At 37.5% G+C, this 27,735-nt stretch overlaps 1 protein-coding gene across 1 annotated transcript in view; it reads right to left on the bottom strand.

The window, feature by feature from the left end:
* The window catches only part of DIAPH3 (diaphanous-related formin 3), a 563,671-nt gene that overhangs the window by 226,012 nt on the left and 309,924 nt on the right, over window positions 1-27,735 (bottom strand). Inside the window, exons 22-23 of the mRNA XM_010853857.1 lie at window positions 23,126-23,365; window positions 9,002-9,131 (exon numbers count right to left, since the gene is read on the bottom strand). Coding sequence (XP_010852159.1) covers window positions 9,002-9,131; window positions 23,126-23,365 — 370 coding nt within the window. The remainder of the gene's footprint in view (window positions 1-9,001; window positions 9,132-23,125; window positions 23,366-27,735) is intronic.

Raw genomic sequence — 27,735 nt, forward strand, 5'->3', positions numbered from 1 at the left:
TGGGCTGGAAGTAGCACAAGCTGGAATCAAGATTGCCGGGAGAAATATCAATAACTTCAGATATGCAGATAACACCACCCTTATGGCAGAAAGTGAAGAGGAACTAAAAAGCCTCTTGATGAAAGTGAAAGAGGAGACTGAAAAAGTTGGCTTAAAGCTCAACATTCAGAAAACGAAGATCATGGCATTCGGTCCCATCACTTCATGGGAAACAGAGGGGGAAACAGTGGAAACAGTGTCAGACTTTATATTTTTGGGCTCCAAAATCACTGCAGATGGTGACTGCAGCCATGAAATTAAAAGACGCTTACTCCCTGGAAGGAAAGTTATGACCAACCTAGACAGCTATTAAAAAGCAGAGACATCACTTTGCCAACAAAGGTCCATCTAGTTAAGGCTATGGTTTTCCAGTGGTCATGTATGGATGTGAGAGTTGGACTGTGAAGAAAGCTGAGTGCCGAAGAATTGATGCTTTTGAACTGTGGTGTTGGAGAAGACTCTTGAGAGTCCCTTGGACTGCAAGGAGATCTAACCAGTCCATTCTAAAGGAGATCAGTCCTGGGTGTTCATTGGAAGGACTGATGCTAAAGCTGAAACTCCAATACTTTGGCCACCTCATGCGAAGAGTTGACTCATTGGAAAAGACTCTGATGCTGGGAGGGATGAGGGGCAGGAGGATTAGGAGACGACAGAGGATGAGATGGCTGGATGGCATCACCAACTCGATGGACATGAGTTTGAGTGAACTCCGGGAGTTGGTGATGGACAGGGAGGCCTGGCGTGCTGCGATTCATGAGGTTGCAAAAAGTCGGACACGACTGAGCGACTGAACTGAACTGATCACGTTTTTATTTCACTCACTGAAGTCATTTACTAGAACTATTGAAATCATCACTACCTGTCAATAAAACCTCCTTAAATTCAGAGGCATGTTAATAAATTTCAGTTTTAATTGCTTCACAAGCTCATCAACAATAACCCTTAAATGCCCAAACATTTCACAACATAATATAAATGTGTTCCATATATAAACCTAACAGTGTACTCTTATTTTATAATTAGTTTTTATAATTAATTTTAGTATTATTTTATAATACTCAGAGATGATGGTGCTGCCTCCATGCACTTATGGGAGTTATAACAAGGATGGCAGGATTCGGTTGAGTAGTGTCTCCCAAGCTCCACATCCGCCCAGCTCAGAATGTGACTTATTTTCAAACAGGATCTTTGTAAAGAGTTAAGGATCTCAAGATGAAATCATCCTGGTGGGACCTAAATCAAATGACTGGTGTCTTTGTAGTGAGAAGTGAGAACACAGGGGCACAGAGAAGAAAGCACTATGAAAACAGGGCAGATCAATGCAAGACTTGGTGACAGCCACCAGGAGCTGAGAGAGAGGCACTGGATGGCCCCTCCCCAGAGGCTCCAGAAGAACCCAATCCTACCAACACCTGGATTTCTGTATTCTAAACAGCTAGGTACTAAATTTATGCTGTTTAAAGCGACCGGAGTGTAGTGATAGCTCATGGCAGCCCTAGGAAACTAATACAACTACTAATTCAAGACTCTGTAAGCTGTATGAACAGTCTGGTTCTGGGAAGCAGTTAGCAGTTCTACCTTCAGCATCTTTTCAGCTCCACGACTCTTCACCCAGTTGGTTACATGTCAACCTTGTGAGTAATGAAATTTAGCAGCCAGCCAGAACTGTGTTTGCTCCATCCACTGCATAGGCGTCTTTATAGTACATAGATTTGTTATATTTAAGCTATACTTCAGAACACCCCGGAGTTTTATCTACCTGGTTTGTAATTTCCCACTTCATGTTGCAAAACTGAAGTGCAGTAAATACTGCTTTCTACCCAGAAGCCTAAGAGAGCTCCAAGACCTTGGCTGTCCCTGTTGCCCCTGGCCTGTTACTTGACGCTAGCTCTGGCTCATAGGTGATGCTGACAGAACTGTTCAAGTAGCTATTGCAAATCTGCAGGAGGACAAAAATCTGCAAACACTGTAAACTGCTAGTTTCTCAAAAAGATTAACACTGTATTGATGCCACTTTCAGTCTGCTAACCTCCAAAAAGATATAGAGGTCTTCCTGATGCAGTTTTCTTCTTCATCATCATCTATCAGCCCGAGCAGCAGCCAATTCAGGAAATGTTCCCAGCTCCATATCTCAGAAAGCAATCTTTAACTGCAAGTAGTTCCTTCATGCCAGTGTATTTCAATGTCAGTCTACAGAGTCCTTAATCCTTCTAGAGATTTTGGCCATAATCTTTCTGTATTCCTTTCTGCTGCCTTCCAAAACAGTTTACATTTGTATTATAAAATAGTGTAATATTTACAACCTCATATGCAAGTCGCCAATTTCAACTTTAGATGCCAAATTTACATAGACAGTCCGTGGAAATAAACTGGCAAGATTTAAGTAAAATCCTGCTCACCAAACAACTTGAACCTATTGGTTCTTTACCAGTACACCACATTCCCAGTGCACTATAAATATTTTTCATAAATGCTGCAATTACCTTGTGAATGGTTCATTTGTATTTCATCATACCCTTTTATGTTAAAAGTGTTAACTTGTTGAATGTAAAATTTTACATAAACAGCTCTTTTAGTAAGTATATGCAAACCTACATGTGAATTGCCTTTTTAAAATAAATTTATTTTAAATTATATTTAGTTTGTAGTAATATTAAAATTGTTTTACAATTCCTGAGTATATGTATTAGATGGCTAGAGATGGTCAAAATAGATCATTGAGACATAACTAAACAGGAGTCACAGACTAGATTTTTGACATAGCTTCTTACTCTCCATCCATATGTAGAATAATATTTTCACTATTTCCACATGCTAATAAAAAAAAGGGTAAAACCATCTATTCATATCTCAATTTTGGAAAAGTGTCAATAGATAATTCAGAGTTCAACTAGTCTTTGTTGGCTACTTGCTTACCAGAAAAATTCAAATATTATATAGTAGCAAAACAGAGAGAGTGGTAAAGAAATATATGCAGATGTAGTGAGCAAAGACATGATGAAACGAAACTAAAATTTGTAAATTTAGCTCAATGTAAATGAATGCATTCAAAAATAAAATCCAGGAGATGTAAGAATGCATTCTGAAAATTAAATGTAAACACTCATGAATATATTTATTTAGAATGCCTCAATATTTCCTCATACATATACTAATTTATGTGTCATGCCTATAGTCAAGAAAGAATTGATGCATACTTGTAATAATTATTTAAAATCATGTGATAATTCATGGTTTGTATAAGAACCTTTGCTATTCCTAAACTAATTACTAGTGAACACCCAACACTGCAGGTCTATAACTGTTTCTTCAAATTATCTGATAAAGTAAAAATCATGCAGTATAGGCCACTCTGGGTTTCCTAGGGGACTTAGTGGTAAAGAATCCACCTGCCAAGCAAGAGATGCAGGTTCAGTCCCTGGATCTGAAAGATCCCTTGGAGAAGGAAATGGCAACCCATTCCAGTATTCTTGTTTGGGAAATTCCATGCACAGAGAAGCCTGGCGGGCTACAGTTCATGGGGGTCACAAGAGTCGGACACAACTTAGCAACAACAACAAAAAATAGGCCATTCTAATGCCAAAAAACTAAGCAAGAAAAATGTTTCAAGTTATTATATTAATTCGTAAGCTTGATTTCTTCTGAAGCACCTCTCCTTGGCTCTTACTCTCTCTTGTGCACTCACAGGGCTGGTCTTTGTATGCTCAGCCATGATGTCTCCTCTGTGTATTCAAATTGCCTTTTCTTATAAGGACACAAGTCAGACTGTATTAGCGCCCACCCTAAGGGTCCCATTTTAACTTAATCACCAGTTTAAGGGCCCTATCTCCATATACAGTCACATTCTGAGGTACTAGGTTCAACATAGGAAGAGGTTCAACATATGAAGGGCTCCAACATACGGGGACAGAATTCAGCCCACAACAATATAGTTTTTGCTCTTTATTGACAATTCAGTTAAAGTGATATCCTACATGGTTGTTTTTTCTTTTAAGTAAATTATATTATAAATGCCACCCCCCCCCCCCCCCTAATGTGTCCTGTCAAATTATTTCATTGTATTGGCGGACATACACACAAATGTGTATATTCCTAAAACTCTAGTATTTTACAGTTGATCTGAAATACCAAAATAATTATTTATCCTGCAAAACTATGAGACTCCAACGTTAGTCTTCATGACACAATGGTTCCAAAAATTATGTTAGCTGTGCTGTTAATTTTGTTGTACAATAAATACTTTTATATATTTACAATATACACTTAAAATATAAAATGAAGCTGAAATAATAAATAATACTGAATATCTAAAATACATATCCAACTTGCTAATACATTTTTAATTGTCATTTTTGGAAGTCTATAGCATAAAGAGGTTAATGGAAGACTTTGAAAATGCTTTCTGCTTGTTACAGCAGATGAATTGGAAATTTTCATACACTGTGCATTTCCAGGTGGCAGCCACCTGGAAATTAAGCGCTCTAAGTGCTCACAGTAGGTGAACAAAAGACAAACATTTGGTATTTAGTAAGGCATTTATCATAAAATGTTGGAAAGTCATGAGGAATTGAAAACCAGGAGATGTATTTGACTGACAAATATTTGGGTCAGACCAAGGAATTACTAGCTGAAAGCAAACAAACAGTCTTAAAAGCAGAGAGGTCTATAAAATGGAGCAAACAAAAACTCAAATATAAAACATCAAATAATGCTCCTGAAAGCTGAAAATGTAGAAATGGAAAAAGTTAAAAAAAAATAAGAAACAGGCAATCATTAAACCCACTCTGAAAACACACTTATTATTGCCCTCTCTCTGGAAGCTACTTCCTTTCTCAGCACTTCCAGGAATAGTGTCTAACACAGAGTAGTAGTCCTTAAATAGTGGTCTAAGACCTTCTGGAAAATCTAAAAATTTACTCTTAAATACAGACTGGAATACACAGACACTTAGGTGAGGCTCCCAGCAAGCACCAGGAAGAAGCACCAAAGGAAAGGACATTTCCTGTCAGGTTCCTGACACAGGAGAGAGTGAGAGGCCCTTCCAGCACAGCAGCCACTCCCCATGGAAACTACCACACATTCTCAGTTGAGGTGCTAAGGGCTGCAAAGGGTCACGGAAATGAGAAAAAGGAAATCAGAAGAAAGTGGACAAAGAAGGATTTTTTCAAGTAAATCAAATTTGGAGAAGAGACAGTAAGGGAGTTGTAATCAAGAGCCACATTTACAGCAAAGGGTGATCTATACATTGCAACATAGCTAGAGATTGAAAAGTAAGCTGTTAGATATACAAGTGTGGGGCTTAGAAGGAAGTCTAGAAAAAAATTTGTAAGTCATTAATTTAATGATTCTATTTAAGCCCTTGGGGACTAAAGAGATCACCTAAGGAGAAGCTACAGGGAGAAAAAAAGGGAAGGACTCAGTATCAGACCAGCAATAACAGCACTACTGAAAAGATGTATAGAAGAAGGGGAAGAAGTCAAATATGTGAGAGGAAAAGGGAGGAGTCAGTTGGGACAGAAGTCAGATGAGAGTAAAGTAACTGGGGCTACGCCAAGACACAGAAACCACACCTTGGACCAGCAGCAAGACAGTCCACAGTAGTCACACAGCATGCGCTTGTTAAATGAATGAATAAGTGAGTTACAAAGCACATTAGCATGGCACCTCGAGAATTCACGGTTAACTATCTAGAGAAAAATGGAAATATCTGGAAGAGCTATAGTAGTAGTAGTAATAGTAGTGTTAGTCACTCAGTCGTGTCCAACTCTGGGACCCCATGGACTGTAGCCCGCCAGGCTCCTCTGTCCATGGAATGCTCCAGTCAGTATTGGAGTGGGTTGCCTTTCCCTTCTCCAGAAGATCTTCCTACCCAGGGATCGAACCCAGGTCTCCTGCATTGCAGGCAGATTCTTTACCATCTGAGCCACCAGGGAAGAGCTATAATACCCTAAAAAGACATGGGTTCAACAAGGTGAAATTGTAAATTTACCTTGGTATTATTTTAATACATTCCAAAATCCCCAAAGTTTGGTCATATTTTCCAATCATTAGTAAAATACCATTCCAATTTAATGATGAAATTATTGTGAAATAATCAGTAACACCATCATGGATTAGAGTTCATTAATTTCAACTGTTTAGACCAGGGGAAAATGTATCCAACCCTTCAAAATCCATAAAGGAAAGAAATATTACAATGGTATACAGAAATATAATAATGACCCAAAATATTTTCACTGAAATACAACAGAAAAGCTGTAAGCCATTATCTTTTAGCAGAGAAGCAGCCCTAATGAAGTAGATTCTTGAAAATTGTCATATGGGTAAGCTCATTAGTTGTAATGAAAGTTCTCCCTGCTGATCCAGGAGTACCTAATGGCCAGGATTTGTTGTGTCTCAAAAACAAAGACACTTTTTAATTCATGTGATAGCTCATTGAGGAGACTTCAAATCTGGAAACTTTCAAATGATGATATAAAATACAAGAGCACTAAAACTTTCCAAAGCAAACATAGACTTATTTTATCTAAAACATTAAATTTGTTCCTCTAAAATCTCATCCATCAATAAGGTAATACAATCATAAAAAGAAATTAGGTTCAACAATCACCTACACTATAAAAAAAATTCTCTCAGTGATGGCTTTTCTATTTCAAATATGAAGTCGGCTGCTCCCTGTGAAACTTGTTCACGGTATCTGCTGACCCATACACATATGCACGCCTCTACTGTAACAGATGGAAACTAAAGCCTCCAAGGCCCCAGAATGCCCCCACAGAAACACCGAAAGAGAAAGCAGAAGAATCTCATTACCGAGTTACAACTCTGCAAGCAAGCCCTTATGAAAGTTAAACATTTCTCAAAAGCAAAATACAATGTTTATACTGGATTTTTAGCACAATCAAATGAGTCAAAATAGATAAATGATATTTTGAAAACTTAATTCATAGCAAAAACTGTTAGAAAATAAGTTTTACCATAAAAAATGCATCTGAGAACTCACATGGTGGCACAATGGATAAGTATCAGCCTGTCAATGCAGGGGACACAGGCTCGATTCTGTTCTGGGAAAGTTCCGCAGGCCTCAGGGGCAATGAAGTCTGCACACCTAGAGCCTGTGTTCCACAACAAGAGAAGGCAGCTCAGGGAGAGGCCCGCACACTGCGACCAGGAGCAGTCCCGGCCTGCCACAGCTAGAGAAAGCCCAGGCGCAGCAAAGGAGACCCAGCGCAACCCCAATAAAGACGTTAAGTAAAAACTTTATTTTTAAAAAAGGACATCTGAAAAAGAAGCATATTCCAGCTTACTGTTCGGTTTTAGAACTAGTAGAAAAGATGGTGAAATGATCAGAAATCCAAGCTGCTATTATCAGAAAAGGCCCACACTCATTTAATTCTTTTTAAAGACATAATGCTGGTATAAGCTGTTATAATAACTACTCAACAATCTTTTCCACAGGAAAAGAAATTCCTCCATATTTCAAGGCACTCGGTAACACTTTTTCCTCTGTTACTTATCAAGCTTAACGTTCATCAAGAAAACCCACTTTCAATTCTTTTTCATCCTGTATAGTCAAATTTTATTCCAAAATGTAAGAAAATTCGTTTTAAGAATGTTATCATCCTTGTATTAATGAACTTAATCACTGAAAAGCTATTTTGAGTATCATTGAGTCATTTTTAATGTTTTTCTTTTCTTCTCTGTGCTCTTTTGCTCAATCTCACATTGCTAATTATGAGAAAATTATTTGGATTATTTTCCCTTTTTAAATTCCCTTAAAACATTTACACTTAGACATACAGACATTATCTTCTTATGCTAAGAACATTTTATGGAAGCACAAGTGCAAACTAAGGAGTAATCCAATGTCATTAGAACATTAGACTGCAAGAGAGAACGTTTAAAAGTTTAGTTTATGTCTTAAAAAAACATTGTTTCCAACTTTTTTTTTTTGCAACAGCTGTACAAGATATACACTTGAAAGAAACATATATCTCAGGAAAAAATGTGAAAGAATTTCTCATGCAGTCACATGTCTCTCTGCAAAATACGTGCTATAAACCCCACTTTATAGAAGAAATAAGTTTCATAGGAGTATAAAATGATACAAGTGATTTTTAAAAGAAATATTCAGTATAATGCAGGAAAAAAGTATTCTTCTTTAAGTTGATAAATAACCAGTGGCCTACACATAAAGGATACAGATATTCTCCTGGTCCAAATGAAGTATCATCCAAAATATATATCCATACATTTGTATATATTCATACACAAGTGTACTCATAAATTCATTTTTTGAGTCAAGTTTTTTCCCACAGAACTGATTTGATATACAACCTAGATTCTTCAGATGATCAAAAAATTGCCTAAGTCATATTCAAGGCGAATATAAATAATATCAATAAGGCCTATCCTGTCTCTGATCCTTTGTATAACCAGACATAAATCCACAGTGGGGATAAGAAGGTTAGAACCTGGGGCTTTAGAGAGGAGTGACTGGAATCTCTGGCAGTTTGGTACCTGCTGAGGCAAAGGAAGCACACTCTACGTGCAAGGCGGGTGGATGGAGATTCGGAATTCAGGCCAAGGGGATGCTGCCTACGGCGCTTGGCTCAGACTCACACTCGTCCCAGGTGTTTGGAAGTGACCCCCGTGCAGGGAGCACCGTGCAGGCCACAGCGCGGGGCTTGGCAGAGCTGGGCTGCAGGGGTCCACGGGGCCGAGACTGCAGAGCTCCCAGCTTCTGAACGGAGGGTCTCATTACCCAGTCAAACAAACTAAACTCACAGCTGCAGAAATGACAATTCATAAAGCAAATTTCCAGTGACTTTCTAATTTTAAAATGATGCATTCAGTATGAAAACACTGTGACAAAGAGGCAAGTACGTTCAAATAAAAGGCATTATTTTCTATACCAACTTAAGACCCAGAATATGAAAATGTTTTCTGTAAAAGCACAAACCTTTACTAGCTTTGTCCAAATGTCCCAAATCATGCACAAAATTCAGGATATCAGGATGCTTTTCTTCACATATTTCCACAAGAAAATGAAGAAGTGTTGTTTTCTGATCTGCTGATTTTGTGTCCTTTAGCTAAACAGAAGGAGAGGGAGAAAAAATTACAGAGAATCAAAAATATTTTGATAATCTTTTTATTTAAATAACGTTAATCCTGTTTTTTTACAGATAAGAAATAAATCAGTTCTAAAACTAGTTAATGCTGTATTTGAAAAGCCAATGTTTAAACACTTGAAAAGCTACTTATCATATACTGTTCTTTGGTCTAAATCATTAATATTTCCCATAAAGAAAGAATAAGCTTAATTCAATCTAGTATGCAATATTTCATGGGGGGAAAATATATGGTAAAATGCTCAGGAAAACAGGACAACTTAAGAATCTATACAATATTAGCACTTAAAGCAGCCTCACACACTTGTTCATTTTTTCATTTGGCACATATTTATAGAATGCCTGCTAGATACTACAGGATTTGGAGATTCAGCAACAAATAAGCTGTTCCTCAGGAAGCCATTTAGTGTAAAAAAAGGAAAATATACATTTCTTCCTATGTGACGAAGAGTATGGTAAAAATAATCACACAGTGTGCCTAGGAGGACAGGGTACCTGAACTGAACAGCAGTAGACAGGAAGTGGTATGTGGCTGCAGAAGCAAAGCAAAAACCTCAAAGGCACAGTAGCAGAGCATTTGAATAAGACCAAAGATGACGAAGAAAGTGGCACTTGAGAGGAGTCTAAGTGACTCCAGAATAAAAGTGTATGTTGGGGGGAGGGGGAAGTAGAGAGAGTAGAAAGAAATCTGAGAAGGAAAAAGCCAGAAAATTAAAATAAAGGCAGACCATTCTGCGGATAAAAAATTCTGATCCCTAAGAACCGGGAGGTTTTTAACTAGATGAGAGATAATCAGGCGTACATTTTAGAAAGATCCTTCTAGCACAATGTGGATAAAAGATTAGAACAAGGGTAAGCACAGAGCAGGAAGAATGATTTTTAAAGCTGCAGTAATAATCCAGGCAGTGGAAGAAAACAGACTGCACTGCGGTAAGGCCTCTGGCATGAGATAAGGGGACGAGGTGGGCACGGACCGGCACGTGACGCCATTCACAGAAGCTGAACAGGGAGGGCGAGGAGAAAGGCCTGGGCAGGGCAGAGGGAAAGGATTGCTTCAGTTTCGGACAAGGGAGCTTGAAGCTTCTACTCAACATCTAAATGCAGACATTGGGAAAGGATGGAGATGTATGTAAGTGTATATTATATTTCATTTCTAAACTTATTTTTCATTATTGCTGACTAAGTTTTTCAGGCATGTTTTTCCTACTCATTTGTAAATATGAAATTTAAAAATGATACATACACTGTATATCTGTTTCTGTACTGCATGGACATCTATGCTTTACACAAAAAGACTGTAAGACAGGAAAGACAATTTTGCTCCCTAAGAACCAACTTTTTATCCCTTGAGGGTGATAAACTGTAGAGAGAATACTTAGAATTTAGGATTATGGCATCTGGTTCTATCACTTCACGGCAAAAAGATGGCGAAAATGTGGTAACAGTGTCAGATTTCCTTTTCTTGGGTTCCAAAATAAATGCAGACAGTGATTGCAGCCATAAAATTAAAGGATGCCTGCTCCTTGGACGAATAGCTATTACAAACCTAGACAGAGTATTAAAAAGCAAAGACATTTTTAATACCTTTGCCGACAAAGGTCCATATAGTCAAAGCTATGGTTTTTCCAGTAGTCATGTACAGATGTGAGAGTTGGACTATAAACAAAGCTGAGTGCCAAAAAATTGATGTTTTTGAATTGTGTGTTGGAGAAGACTCTTGAGATCCCTTGGACAGCAAGGAGATTAAAACAGTCAGTCCTACAGGAAATCCATCCTGAATATTTATTGGAAGGACTGATGCTGAAGCTGAACCTCCAATACTTTGCCCACCTGGTGTGAAGAAACTCATTGGAAAAGACCCTGATGCTTGGGAAGACTGAAGGCAGGAGGAGAAGGGGACGACAGAGGATGAGGTGGTTGGATGGCATCACCAACTTGATGGACATGAGTGTGAGCAAACTCAGGAAGATAGTGATAGACAAAGAAGCCTGTCATGTGATGGGGTCACAAAGAGTGGAACACGACTTAGCAACTGAACAACAACAACAATACTGAATTCTTCTATTCCCCACCTCCCTCTTTAAAGCGATGGCTGGAGAACACTCCTCCTTCTATGAACTTCCGGCTCTTGACTGTCACCAGTGTACTGCCTTCCTCATGCTCCATTCACGTGAGTCCAGACACATGGTCTGTGTGGAATGCTGATTAAAACAAGTGCCTGCAAGAGCTTCTAGCTCTGTTTGTGATGTAACTAAATGGCCAGCTATTTCAAGGATTGAAATATATCAAGAAATGTCTATGATTCAACAATAAGCAACTGGATCATTTTGATCTTTCCTCAAGAGTGATAAGATTTCAGAATTAGAATTCTGGTACATACTATAGGTTATGGCATCTACAAATTTAATAAATGTTAAGGATGTAGGCCAAATAGAGATTCAAATATATAGAGACAATCATAAAGACAACACACTGAGGGAGGAGGGTTCTATCCTGGCTGTACGGGTGACATCAGCAGGTTAGCAACTCCCATACAGGTCACCATCTATCATTTGAAAATATACTCACTGAATAATAAATAAGTAAAAGTCTCCCATTCCTCCAAAATCTGTATTTAACAATTATGAGCTTAAAAAAATACTCAAATTCCAAATTAGATTTGAAAATATACCTAATAAAAGATAAGAAGTTAAGAAACACAGATAAGTGACAATTTGTTCATAATGGATGAACTTAATAAACTACTAGTTGCTCGAAATTCCAGGACAGAGATTGTTCATTCAGTTCCTAACATTCTCAGGAAAAAGTGCACAATGCTGAGAAGGTATTCTTACTGCCTCAATTACTCTATTCCCTTCCTTCCTTCCCCCAAATCACGTAAAGAAAAAAAAAGAAATCAAAAAACAAAAATATCCTTCCAGAAAGCATGTGAAAATGTATGAAAGCACAACAAAATACATGTATCACAGTCTTCACTTATGTGATCAATATTTTTTTTTACCTTTTGATAAACATTAAAAACAAAAAGGGCACACTCTATTTCTACTAATTATCCATCATACATGATCAGCAATTGAGCTAGAACAAGGAAAGCTTGAGAGACGATGCTAATTTTGTTAAAGAGAAAAACACAACTTGAACATAGTCTTTCCCTTGTAAAGAAAACGAAGCTAAAATATCTGCTTTAAAACGTTATTCTTAAGTTTAAGAAATATGCTTTATTTAAATTGTCACTAACATTGCTTGACAGGATTCCTTTGGTATCACTGTCAAGAAATTATCTTACTGATGAGTAATCATTACTGTTAAGGAGAATTTCTTATTTATATATTGCTTCTTAAAGGTACATTTAATGTGCTGTAGATGTCAAATAAACAAAAAGATGGATGGAGTTTCTTTAACCACTCTGTTCATTCCAAACAAAATAATGTTAAAAAGAGATCCTGTAATAAATCATGGCCTGGTTGTCAGTTGGGATAGAACACCTTTGTAGCTACAATGAAAGGTTTTGGAATATTTTTAAGGTATTCAGCACATATTTGGATGACATTTAAAAAACATTTCATTGTTTTAGTCACAAGGAAGAAAACACTCCAAATTAAAACTAAGCATCTTCTCGGTAATTTTCAGAATCCAAAGAACTACAACCCCTTATAATCCGAATAATGAAACTTTTATCTTAAGAATACTGTCAGATTTGTAACTGTTTCTCATTATATATGTTCCTGTACTCTAATTACATTATCAAGCTGGCACTGACTCTTGAGATGTTGTAGACATTGCTGAACACCAGGAAAATGAAAAAATTATGAGGGTCTGTAATGACTCCGCAAACATTCTAGAAGACCCTACCTTGTGAATAATGCAAACAACTGAGGACAACAGCGGCCACTCTTGTTTGTGTGGCACTTACTAGGAGACAGGACTAGCCAAATACTGTAACACCAGTTAAGTGCTTACAACACACAACATCCCTATGAGGAAGCAGCTGGTATTATACTCATTATTAAGAGAGTACGAGAGACTGGAAAGATCACGCAGCACATCCCAGAACACACAGCTAATATGCAATAGAACCAAGATTTATTTGAACCCAATTCTATGTGAACCCAAAGCTCTTAGCCACTATAAAATACAGCTCTTCTACAAAATATTTAATCTAGATTACAGTCCATGGGGTTGCAAAGAGTTGGACACAAATGAACAACTAAGCACACACACACATACACAAACACGCACACAAACAATGCATCAAAAGAATCAAAATTCTCAGAAACACAGTGGTTAAAAATAGTAAGACAATAAAAGAACGCTAATGAATGCAACTTAAAATACGGAAACTCTGTAATATGTTAATTCTAGCCTGGAAAGCCTCTATACCTCTACCTTGAAATCTCTTCTAGTTCTGAAAGCATGGAATTCTTTCTACTGATCCATCTATAAAATTAATAAAATGCTACCTGAATTTTACCTCAAATGCAAAAGTGAAAAAAGTGAAAGTGTTAGTCACTCAGTTATGTCCAACTTGTTGAGACCATATGGATTTTACCCTGCCAGGCTCCTCTGTCCATGGAATTCTTCAGGCAAGATTACTGGAGTGGGTAGCCATTCCCTTCTCCATGGGATCTTTCCAACTCAGGGACTGAACTAGTGCGTCCTGCACTGCAGGCAGATTCTTTGCCATCTGAGCCACCAGGAAAGCTCAAAGTCTTTCCATATTGCTAACAGGATCAGTGTTGTCAAAACACGATACCAACATGTGTGAATGAAACTATAAAGTTTCATATTTGAGAGACCTAGCCAAGTATATTTACTAACATCACATTCCGTCTTAAATCACCTGCAGAATAAAGTCCTTAGTATGTCTTTGAAACAACACCTCTATACGTAAGTTCCATGTACCCACACGTAAATGGATGTCTGAATATGAACTGCCAATGAATAGATCATAAGTGCTCAGATATGAAGTTAAAAAAGTCGATGTCTAGGCCCACAATTACTAGGGAAACCAACTAAAACTACAGAATGGACTACTCCCTGACATGCTTAAATGCACATTTAAAGAACAATCACTGTGTTGATCACACTTTTCAAAAATACTGTGTATCTCTCCAAAATAAATGGATATTTAAAATCTTAACATAAACAAGATGCTTTGGATCTTCTATGCCACTGCCACAACCATTAACACATGTAACAAAACTTTCATAATGATTTTAAAGAAGGTAAAGATAAACTATATTAGGTAAAACAGTTATTAAATTTATGGGCATTCACATATAAAAATAACATACCAATGATTGGTTTTCATTTTTAAATGACAAGAATTAAAACATTAAATAAGGAAGAAAATGCTTTCAATAATGTCAACTTCTATAATTAAACTAAATTTTTGCCATACCCTCACAGACACACTATCTCTTAATTATGTTTTAAACATACTTCTATTGGATTTTAGTGAGCATGAAAACCATTTTTGCATTTTAGTAAAATTTTATCTTGTTGGACTATTATATTGTTCGATCTTCTATTTACACTATCCCCTTATTCCACAATGAGATTCTAAAGAGATCAATGTTCTTTAGTTAACATAAATGGATCAAATACATTAATTTTAAATGGGTTTTATCATGATTAATTTATTAACAGATTTTATATTTTAGAGCAGTTTCAGCTTTAAGACAAATTGAGGGAAACATACAGATTTTCCATATACTCTCTCCTCTACACATACAAATTCCTTTATCAATAACATTTTCCAGTAGTGATACATTTGTTAAACTGTATGTACCAATACTGATATTATTGATACATTATTATTAAGAATCAAACTTTATTTTGGACTCATTCTGTCTGTCAAAGTTGTATGGGTTTTGCCAAATGTATAATGTCACATATCTACCATTACAGAGTCACAGGGAATACTTTTACCACCCTGAAAAATTTCCTGTCCTCCACCTATTCATCCCTTCCTTCTTTCTCCTCCCACACAGCCCCTAGGAAATGCTGACCTTTTTACTATCTCCATAATTTTGTCTTTTCCAGAATGTCAGAGTTGGGGATAAGAGTATATAGGCTATTCAGATTAAGTTCTTTTATTTAATATTATACATTTATCCATGTTTTTTCTTGGATTAAGAGAATACTTTCTTTCAGATTTATTTATTTAATTTTCATTTTTTGGAAATAAAGCCTGTCACTGTTTCCACTTTTTCCATATCTTTTTGCCATGAAGTGATGGGACTGGATGCCATGATCTTAGTTTTCTGAATGCTGAGTTTTTAAGCCAGCTTTTTCACTCTTCTCTATTACCCTCCAAGAGGCTCTTTAGTTCTTCTTCACTTTCTGCCATAAGGGTGGTGTTATCTGCATATGTGAGGTTATTAATACTCAAGCCAGCAATCTTGATTCTAGCTTGTGCTTCCTCCAGCCCAGCGTTTCTCATGATGTACTCTGCATGTAAGTTAAATAAGCAGAGTGACAAATATACAGCCTTGACATACTCCTTTTCCTATTTGGAACCAGTCTGTTGTTCCATGTCCAGTTCTAACTGTTGCTTCCTGACTTGCATACAGATTTCTCAAGCGGCAGGTCAGGTGGTCTGGTATTCCCACTTCTTGAAGAATTTTCCACAGTTTGTTGGGATCCACACAGTCAAAGGCTTTGGTATAGTCAATAAAACAGAAGTAGATGTTTTTTTGGAACTCTCTTGCTTTTTCGATGATCCAGCAGATGTTGGCAATTTGATCTCTGGTTTCTTTGCCTTTTCTAAATCCAGGTTGAACATCTGGAAGTTCACGGTTCACGTGCTGTTGAAACCTGGCTTGGAGTATTTTGAGCATTATTTTACTAGTGTGTGAGATGAGTGCAATTGTGCACTACTTTGAGCATTCTTTGGCATTGCCTTTCTTTGGGATTGGAATGAAAACTGATGTTTTCCAGTCCTGTGGCCACTGCTGAGTTTTCCAAATTTGCTGGCATATTGAGTGCAACACTTTCACAGCATCATCATTTAGGATCTGAAATAGCTCAACTGGAATTCCATCACCTCCACTAGCTTTGTTCACACTGATGCTTCCTAAGGCCCACTTGACTTCGCATTCCAGAATGTCTGGCTCTAGCTGAGTGATCACACCATCGTGATTATCTGGGTCATTAAGATCTTTTCTTTTTTTTTTTTTTTTATCTCTAAGCACAGTGGAGGAATCTGAGGCTGTCAGCTTCAGAGACAGGGAGTTTGACAGAACAGGAATTCTGGTTTTGAAAGCGGGGAGAGGACAGCACATGAGCAGCACATTGACTCTTCGTGAACAAAGCCACCTGGGTTTTATAATTCTAATAAAGGGATAATTCTAATTTTAAGAGCAACTGAGAAAACAAAGGTAATATGAATAATTTATCAGAAACACTATTTAGTAAAGCTAATTAATTATTTCTTGGAAAATGCTATAGATTAAATATGTTAATGAGTAACTCCGATAGAGTTAAGCAGTCTAAGGAATTTCACACTGCTTTGGAAGTCAGATTTTTCACAGACTTAATTGGCTGGATGTGTGGCATTTGTTATCTTCAAGTCTTTGGCCAGAAACTGCTTTATTTTCAAAGGATGCCAAAACTTACTGGGGTGGCTTTCCAATCCGATAGCAAATAAAAATTCTTCTAAAATCCTTCTGAAAAACCAAATGCCGTTGGAACAATGGGTTTGTTTGACAAAGGTCTTTCTTAAAAATAACTTCAGATAGTAAAGGAAAAGGTGATATATACAAGAATTAAGATTTCACAAAAAAAGATGGTGAGTGGTAACCTGTGTGACTATGACAAGCTTGCAGAATATAAACCACATGTAACAGGTAGAGGGATTTGCTTCCTGCTCTTCATAATCATTGAAACTCTGCTTTCTAAGATCAAGTCCTGAAAAATAACTCAGGACACTGACCATCAACTTATTTCAGTTGCACCGTGTCACTGAGCTTCATACTCCTTTCACTCATTTTCTTCACTTTCAGAAGAGTGTTCAGCGTGGCACCAAAGAAAAGCATCAGTTTTGGGGAATATTTTCACCACTCATCCTTAAGTGAGGAAATAGAGTTGTTTCGTTTTTGTTTTGCTCTCATATTGGTTAGGTTTAGCTTTTGCATGTTTGTTGGATGGTTGGTTCCAGGCCACCTATAAGGGATTGTTCATTCTGGGGTAAGTCGGGCAGAAGACAGATAAAACGATTCTCGGTTCAGTCTGAACATTAAAGATCACCTGTGGGATCTTTTTGAAGATGCCACTCATCAGGATCCGCATCCACGCCTGCTGAAGTACCTGATCTGACGCGAGGCTGACGCATTGCTAATTGTAAAGGGCGCTGTGGGGTGAGAACTGAAGCCCTGAAGGAGCTGTGCACAGAGATCACTTCAAGAGATCACTCTCAACAGCTGGCAAAGGCACCAAAGAATGAAGAGGCTAAACACATTTCTAAAAACTCTCCCCATCACAGCTTTGGTGAAATTATCCGACTTTTGGTTAGTCTATGCTTATAAAAGAAACATACAGACCAAATAAGAATTTCACGCACTTGAAAAGGTAACAGACAAAATTCAAACTGGCCTGCCACCATTGCTTTTAATATCTAACTCCCGATACCAACCATCCCATTATTACATATGCTTTGATAGCTTCACCTCTGAAATGAATTAATTGAACATTCTACTGCCACTGATAATAGGAAATTTCCTATAAGTGACAATATGGATAAATTTATAGATAAATCAACAGTGATGTTTTTCTGTAATCCCTCCCCTCCAACTAACACTACATAAACTGATATAACTTCTTATAACCGGTAAACTCTTCCAAAACTTATATTTACTATCCCAGTACAGGTAGTCAGTTTAGCTACCTAGAACAATAGCTCCATCATTCAATTGTACTGATTAGGATGATTCATTATTTAGAAATCAAACATTTTAGCAGACATCAGTAATATATACAAGCATGTTATAATCATTGTTTCTGAATTGACAACATCTTTTCAAAAACAAGTTAAAATCATCTCATATATTTGATATGGTGTTGAGTTTGATGGTTGAGTCAACCCCCTTTTTCTAGAATACTGACTTACCTGGCTCCACACAGATTCTCTAAAATTACTAATTTTAGCACCAACAACATATACATATTTCTAGGTGGGCATTTTGGTCAGACAAGCACCTACCTGATTGCTGATTGGATTTCTAAGGATACAAATTTGCATTTAGTCAAGAGCAGGTCCGGATAAAAGAATGTAATCTCAAACTGCTTATTAACAGATGATACATCTGTACTTTTCAGTTATAGTAATGCTATCCCTAGTTTAAGCAAAATGGTATAAGTGCCTTGCTTTCTGATGGCTTGGCTTTTTAAAAGGATAAACATCAGACTATATAGAAGAATGGAGAGAGTGCTTGTCATTCGTAAAATCCTCCAAAGATATTACTTAAATTTGGATAATAAGCAGTTTGAGATTATTATATTTTATTCAGGACCTGCAGTACTCTTGCTTCGGAAATTCCATGGACAGAAGCCCATGGCAGGCTACAGTCCACAGGGTCTCAAAGAGTCGAACATGACTGTAACTAAATAGCAGCAGAAGCAGCATCTCACTATGAGGGCTCTCTTAGAGTGTTACCCTGTAACACGCTCTGAGTACATATTTGCAAGGGAAGGGGGTGGCTGATGGGGGGGAGATGTTTCTAAAAGAAAGATCTTCATGACATTGATTTTTTTCATTTGCTATTTAAAAGAACACTGCTCGACATCCTATGTTCCATTTATAATGAAATTCAGGCAAAATTTCACATGAAGTGCAGCCTTGGCTAATAAGAGAAATTAAAATATTTAGTTCACAAAGTCTCATGACCATGTTCTGCACTTCACTTTTTCCATCAGAAAGCCTCAAGCCTACCACCTACTTTAATTTACACTTACATCTTAATACATTCTAGTCTATGGTTACTTTATGTCTCAAATTTTATCTTTATATTTATCACAGACCCTATCAAATCTTTGGGTAAAAGAAAGTAAAATCTTTTCTTTCTGAACTCATTTATTATGGTTCAGTTCAGTTGCTCAGTTGTGTCCAACTCTCTGTGACCCATGAACTGTAGCACTCCAGGCCTCCCTGTCCATTACCATCTCCCAGAGACTGCTCAAACCCATGTCCATTGAGTCAGTGATGTTATAGTTTTACTGTAATATAGTTTATCATAATATAAATTATAATAGAGTTCATTAGTCATCTCAATCAAAGATATAAAAGAAGATAATATAGTCCCTAAAACCAAATTACAATGCATATAGAATTCACTATTCATGTATTTATCTCTGAACAATGCAAAGTTAACAATTTAACTTTCCACACACTTAAGCTAAATTTATAAAGCACACTTAAAAGTAAAGATTTTGGATATAGAATATTAAATGGCATATAATTACCCAGCATGTTTGAACAGATTAAAATATTACCCTGTCTTTCTACTGTCAAATAAATATGGAATTCCTTGTATGGGGCTTATCATCAAAGCAAATGCTTCATGCTCAGTGTGAAAATTCAATCACAATTGTCAAAGATCAAGCTGCTACTTCTGATAACAAACATGATGAGATACCATCTTGTTCAATATATGCTTTCAGCTTGACATGTAGGCTAATAAAAAATATGAAGTTGTAGTATTTATTTTGTTTCTTGTACAACAGAAGGCTCCTAACAGGGAAGATCAAAATATCCAGTAACACTGACTGAAAATATAGTCAACCCTATTATCTAGAGACAGATTAACAGGTTTATAGCTTGACTACAGTAAAATATTAGCAGCAGGCACTGTATTTGCAAAGGGTTTTAAATCATTATGCATCAGCAACTGTGTATCAATATGAGAGGATATCTGTTTTCAACCACATAACAACACTGTCTTTACATAACACTGAATGTACTGCTTTGTGCACTGCTATCCATTCAACAGCTATTTATTCAGCATTTACTACGGACCAAGCACTACACGAGGCACTTCCTCTTCGTTAATCAGACCTAACCTCTTGTCTCCACCTCTCTTTGAAGGAAGGCATGAGGGAAGGCATGAGGGAAGGCATGTGGTCAGCTTCTTGTGCGCTGGTCATTGTTCCGAGATACACAATCTGAAGCCAGAACAGACGCTCAGCAGTTTGAAGCAAACTCCAGTAGTTTCCACGTGTGGACTCAACTTCTCTGCCATCTCACCCCCAGCCCTATTTTACTTCCTTTCTTCTCAGGGGAAGCTTGAACTGGCAATCTTGCTTGCCTCCTTGCCCTTCAGACTCCAAACTCATAATCACCATGCCTTCCCAATTCCTAGATGTTCCTTAAACGTGGACACTTCCCTCCATCCCCTCTACCCCTTTGCAACTACCTTAGTCAGACCTCCATCATCTCAGAGCACAGTGACCATTTCATAGTGGACCCTCAAATATATGTAAAATATATAAAGAAGGCAGCTTCAAGCAGATGCCTTTTAAGACACTGAGGTAACAGAGACTGTTGTTTGTGGTTTAGTCACTGAGTCGTATCTGATTTTTGCAACCCCAAGAACTGTAGCCCACCAAGCTCCTCTCTCCATGGGATCTCCCAGCCAGGAATACAGGAGTGGGTCACCATTGCCTACTCTAGAAACTAGAGATAGGAAACACCAAAATCAGCCTGAACTCATCTCTCTTTTGAGCAACAGTTTCAAACACGTCAGTAGCAAGGAATTATCTTTGAATCCTCCCTTTTTCCTCTTCCATCCCCAGCTATCCTCTCAGCTCCATTTCCCCTGGTGCCCTCATAGGTTATGTGACACAGGTCAGCCAATCACTGAGTCTCTCCCCACTATAACCCCCTAACCCAACGCTGTCCAATAGAACAGTGATGGAAACGTGCTATACTTACGCTGTCTGCATGTATGGACACTGACTCACTTGAAACATGCTAAGTGTGACTGAGGAACTAAAAATTTTTAAGTTTACTTAAATAGTAATTGACTGAAATTTGAAAAGTCATATATGGCTAATGGTGACAGTACTGGAAGGTGCAGCTTGCCTTTCTTCCATCCTGCTGCTACAATTATCTTCCTGGAAGACAGATGATAACATCACTTGATCTACAGAACATGCCTTCATAAAGCCTTTACCATACGGCATGACACCTAAGCTCTTCATCATTGAGACCAGCTTATTATTTCATTTCTATTTTCTCCACTCCTCCTCCATCCAAAAGGGAAAGTTTGAGTCGCTCAGTCATGTCTGACTCTTAGCCACCCCATGGACTGTAGTCCACCAGGCTCCTCTGTCCATGGAATTCTCCAGGCAAGTATACTGGAGTGGGTTGCCATTTCGCTCTTCAGGGGATCTTCCTGATCCAGGGATCGACCCCAAATCCCCAGCATTGCAGGCAGATTCTTTACCATCTGAGCTACCAGTGAAGCCCCTTCAACAATAACTGATCACTTGGTATACTCACACATGCCATGATATAACCCTTTATATGAACTGTTGATGCTTTTTTAGAATGCTTTTTCCTCTCAGGGAACACCCACTCATCCTTCCAGATCCAGCTCAAATTCCTGCTCCTTTCCGACTGAGTAACTGCCCTCCCTTAGTCCAGCTAGCCATTCTCTCTTAACTCTGCTGCCATAACTTTAGTATACAAGTCCACTGAAATATTTAAGTATGCTTACTGGCTTACATATGAAAAATATGAATTCCATGTATCCCAGGTAAATATTAATCATATACACAAAATGAAATGATGAGGACAAGTGTTTTACACAAGAGTAAGCACTCTATAAATGTGCAGTCTTTAACACATGTCTTATGAATCCCATCTTAATTCTTGCTAGGGATCTTCACTGAACATAGCAGGCTAAAAAGATGGATATGGGAGAGGAGAAAAGTTCACAAGGCACTGCTACCAAAAGGAGGCATAAGCCAGGGGAATCGTGCAAGAAAAGCCAGGAAAGCACCAAGAGACTAACCATTCAGTAACCCACAGCTAAAGCTGAGCGTGTTTCTCACCTCCCCTATCAAACTGGCAATAACAATTATCAAATTCCTTAATCAGGGAGTGTAGATGTGACCAGGTCAAGAATAAGAGAAAGCTTTTCTTGTGCTGTGTAACTGAGAAGAATTTGTTGTAAGCAGATCAATAAAGCACTATTACTATGGCCCGCTTCTTAGAGCTCTGCTATATAAAACACTGAATGGATTTGCTCTAAGAAAATTTAACCTACAGAAAAAACTGAAGGGAAAAAAACCTCTTAAACTTACTAAATTTTCATCTCCTCCAACATTATATTTAAATAGAAATATCTCAAAATCATTAATGACTTCTGAGTTATGTTTATTCCTAATATGACTTTCCTTTTATATAAAGCAGTCTCAATTTACTTTCCCTTTCGTCAGCTTTCAAAAAAGAAAAATGCAAAGAAATATTTAAATAGCCAAAGGTAAAAATTTTAGTGGCAATCACAATCAATTCTCAATATATATACTGTTATATGCAGGTATTTATATTGAATGAATATTAGGCTTAAATAATATTTTGATGTTCCATTTCATCAGTTTGAGAAGCCATAGATTTACAACACAATCTTGCTATTAAACAAAAATTCTTCATTTGAATTTGCAGATCAGAGATAAGTAATATTTGGATTTAGTTCAGAGGTTGAGTAAATTAGCTCAGTTCACTCTGGGTTTGGGTTGATGGTTCAGTTTAAGTTATTGACAATGAGCATATCAAATTAAAGAATAAATAATGCAGTCAGGGCTGACATTTAAGAATAAGTGTTCAGAGGGAGGTGATATATATGTATAATTATGGCTGATTTGAGCTGTTGTATTGCAGAAACCAATACCACATTGTAAAGCAATTTTCCTCCAATTAAAAAATAAATTGGAAAAACAAATAACAAACTCACTTTACAGAGAGAGCTAAGGTTAAATCCAAAGGTTTGTGCATTCCGGGAGCCAGCATTCATGTAGTTTCCCATTAGCAACACCAGTTCCAGCAACTTGCTGAAGCCCCTGCTCTTCTTGATCTCTTCACAGGCAGCACTGACAGCCATGATGTCAGGTTTGATGTTGTTCACCTGCTCTTCAAACTGAAGCTTAAAGAGAATAGCACTGAGCCGTGGCCGTAGTCTCTTCACATTGCTCATCTGATTAAAGAGAAAATAGCAGATTTCCTTTAAAATGCATGGTATACTTTAGTACTGTGTGGCTGCAAGTAATCTGGGATGATTTATTGGTATGACAGTACGGAAGAAGCAATATGTCCCCTAAAACTGATAGCGGGAAGAGAGAAAAACCCTGCATGTTTTTGTGAAGAATCCAGAGTCATCCCTCAAAGAAAAAATTAACAATTTAAATGCTTGTTGAAAAGAAAGCTTCAGTTAAGTGACAAAGTTTAACTGAGAAATAAAGTACACATAATTTTTTTAAAAACAATTTTTAAAAGGTAACAGGATACAGATGCAACAAATTACAGAGCATTCACACATAGCACTGCTTTAATTTTTGTTCAATACTGAAAATGCTGGGTCATATTTAACAGATTCAGACAGGTCTAAAGAGGGTTTGTTTTCTTCAAAGAGCAACTGTTGTCTGCAAGAACCGTGCTGACTAACAGTGTGTGTTAGATCGAGGGACAGTAAATAGGTCTCAATTTGTGCTAAATTGACTTCCTTCAGAAACACAGGGCTGCAGAGTGACACCCACCACGGGCTTGGGGCAGTTAGAGCTGGGAAGCGCGCAGAGCAGGAGCCCAGCAGCGGCCACAGTCGGCCACGCACACGAGAGGCGCAGTCGGACTCGGGCTCCTATCCTGGGTGTGAGAGAGGCTGAGAGCATCGCAAAGAACAAGGGGCTAGAGGGCCAGCAAGCTCCGGCCTTCAATCTACCCCCAAACCACATCCAAGCAACACACGAGGAAGGAGCCGGAGGACTTGGGATGTACATTGTTTAAGTTACATGTGAATTCTTTGACCAAACATATTAGAAATTTGAGACAAAGCAGATTGATGGTGCAGCAGTACCAAAACCAGTGAACTTCAATATCATAAACATCAGTATTTTGAGGCAAGGTCAAGGAAAAAACAGTGACAGAATATAAGATTAAAATAGGAAAGAGTTGTGTTTGTCACAGACCCTAAAGGAAAAGCTAAAAAAAAAAAAAAAAAAAAATGTCATGTGAAGCTTATAGGATTTCATTAAGGAGACAGAAAGCTATCTGCTCATAATATAATGACTGTTATTTAAAATAAAATATACCGTACAAAAGTCTGAACTTATTAGACTCCAACAGGACACTACAGATACCACCTTACTAACACAGAAAGATAACCCAGTTAACTCATCTAACAAAACTGGAGCAATAAAGAGTTCTCAGGAGATACCTCTGAGAGAGTATCTTCAGATGAACCGAACTCTCAGAGTTACTACTTTCTCAGCAAATAATTTAAATATCTAATGTACATATAGTATTCTCCCACCCATTTGACCTGTTAAATGTTTACGTGTATACAATCAAGATTCTAAAACCTAAACTAATACAGTTATTAAGAAGTCCCTCTACAAAGTATTCTAAGGAATGTCTTAAAATTCCTTGAATCCAAGCAATGTCTTCAAGTTCCCATATAGAGAAAATATTTTCTCCTAGAAGGATAGAAACTGTAAGCTCAAAAGGGACATTTTTTTAAAGTATGGGAAATATTACTAATTACTTTATAGAATGACTCTAGTAATAAAAATAAATTTTAGAAAGACAAAGTGAGGCCTTCTTAGGATACTCATTCTTAGTGGGCACAAATCATTGTTTGGATGTTGTATGCCTTAGCACAGAAAGTAGATATAAGCTGTGATTACTTCTCATAAAGTCATTTCATTTGTTATACAATGTTTCCAAATGGACTTACTTACCTGGAATTTGTATCCTTATTTAAATATTACAAATTTACTATTTGTACATAACTATATTGTACTGGACCATTCTGTATGATACTCTATTCAGTCAGTTCAGAACACTTCAGTCACTCAGTCGTGTCCAACTCTTTGAGACCCATGAATCGCAGCACTCCCTGTCCATCACCAACTCCCGGAATTCACTCAGACTCACGTCCATCAAGTCAGTGATGCCATCCAGCCATATCATCCTCTGTCGTCCCCTTCTCCTCCTGCCTCCAATCCCTCCCAGCATTAGAGTCTTTTCCAGTGAGTCAACTCTTCGCATGAGGTGGCCAAAGTATTGGAGTTTCAGCTTTAGCATCATTCCTTCCAAAGAAATCCCAGGGCTGATCTCCTTCAGAATGGACTGGTTGGATCTCCTTGCAGTCCAAAGGACTCTCAAGAATCTTCTCCAACACCACAGTTCAAAAGCATCAATTCTTTGGCCCTCAGCCTTCTTCACAGTCCAACTCTCACATCCATAGGTGACCACTGGAAAAACCTTAGCCTTGACTACATGGACCTTTGTTGGCAAAGTAATGTCTCTGCTTTTGAATATGCTGTCTAGGTTGGTCATAACTTTCCTTCCAAGGAGTAAGCGTCTTTTAATTTCATGGCTGCAGTCACCATCTGCAGTGATTTTGGAGCCCAAAAAAATAAAGTCTGACACTGTTTCCCCATCTATTTCCCATGAAGTGATGGGACCAGATGCCATGATCTTCGTTTTCTGAATGTTGAGTTTTAAGCCAACTTTTTCACTCTCCTCTTTCACCTTCATCAACAGGCTTTTTAGTTCCTCTTCACCTTCTGCCATAAGGGTGGTGTCATCTGCATATCTGAGGTTATTGATATTTCTCCCGGCAATCTTGATTCCAGATTGTGCTACTTATAATTTAGTCTTCAGAACAATAAGACATACAAGGGAGCAGTCACACGCACACATATGGTTATAGCCATTCAGAAGGGGTATTATGGACCCACAGCCATCTCTGCTTTCAGCCTATGCCCTCAGTAATGATTATAAAGTCAGGTATTTGGTACTTTGCTGTAAACAAGAACCATGAAACTAAAAGACACTTGCTCCTTGGAGGAAAAGCTATGACCAACCTAGAAAACGTATTAAAAAGCAGAGACATCGCTTTTCCAACAAAGGCCCATCTAGTCAAACTATGGTTTCTCCAGTAGTCATGTACAGACATAAGAGTTGGACTTTAAAGAAAGCTGAGATCTGAAGAACTGATGCTTTTGAACTGTGGTGTTGGAGAAGACTCTTAATGCTGAAGCTCCAATACTTTGGCCACCTGATGTGAAGAACTGACTCACTGGAAAAGACCCAGAGGTGGGAAAGATTGAGGGCGGGAGAAAAAGGGGACAACAGAGGATGAGAGATGGTTAGATGTAATCACTGAGCTGCTGTTTATGGGGTTACAAAGAGTAGGACATGACTTAAGAGACTGAACATGAACAAAAACAATAATAAACAAGGAAAGAATTCTTTAATACCTGATGCAAAATATTATTTTTGCAAAATTTTATATATATATTAATTTTAACATATATTAATATACTACCTCATGTGCAAATAGAAAAAAGACTACCTAAAAGCCTATATTAAACTACCCCAAAGTTTGTTAAAGCTTTCCTGCTGACAAGCTCACCATATGTAGCCAGTACAAAGTAATTAATTTTCCGAGAAAAATATAACCTAGATTTATATGAGTAATGAGTCTACCTGGCACTAGGGACAGGTTCCTTGAAAAAATAAAGTCTGTGATGTAATGCAGGGAAAAGTGCTATGAGTTTATGGAAAGTCCCAACAAAGCAAAGTCAGGAAGAATAATGTAAACAGATCTTTTAACACTTTTTGTAATTAGATGTCTTTTTCATATTGTTTTTTTCCTCCCAAATTTGAAAAGTTAGTATCTTGACTGAAAATAAACAAATGCATTTTAGTGAACAAAATTACCATATTGGAAAGGCACTTGAGAAATCACCAGAACTTGAGCCTGTTTATAGTCTACCGTTCAGCCTACACTGATGCCCCAGACCAAATGGCTTTCCCTTTTATTTAAAAGAAAGAAAAGACCTCAATGAAACCTAATGTTCTAAGACCTAAATCTTGTGATCTACAAAGATAACAGCAGTTATTTTTCTTATTGGTCAAATCAAAGTCTAGTTCTTCAGATGGGATCAAAGAAAAAGGTTAAAAATTTAAAAATAAATTTTTTTTAAATCCTGAGGGTTTCTTCAGCCCTTCAAACTGGACATCTGCACTCTGGTTTTCTTCCTCAAAAATTTATCTGCCAAAGACTAGACTGGATGGAGAAATGGAGAGCTATGATGCTCAAAAAATATTCTCAAAGCTAACAGAAAGTCATTAAAAAAAATGAAAGACTATTATAAAACTTAACTATAAGACAGCAAATAATTAGAAGGTTAGAACAAATTAGAATTCATTTTTTCCAGAGGCATCCTTTACATTTTTTACTACAGGGTCTTAGCAATGTAAACTCACAGCACCAAAATCTGATAACACTGAGTTATACTTTGGAGATCAAACTAAAGGCATAAAAAACAAAGTAAAAAT

This window comes from Bison bison, unplaced genomic scaffold, assembly GCF_000754665.1.
Source record: "Bison bison bison isolate TAMUID 2011002044 unplaced genomic scaffold, Bison_UMD1.0 scf7180017864332, whole genome shotgun sequence".
Classification (NCBI taxonomy): domain Eukaryota; kingdom Metazoa; phylum Chordata; class Mammalia; order Artiodactyla; family Bovidae; genus Bison; species Bison bison.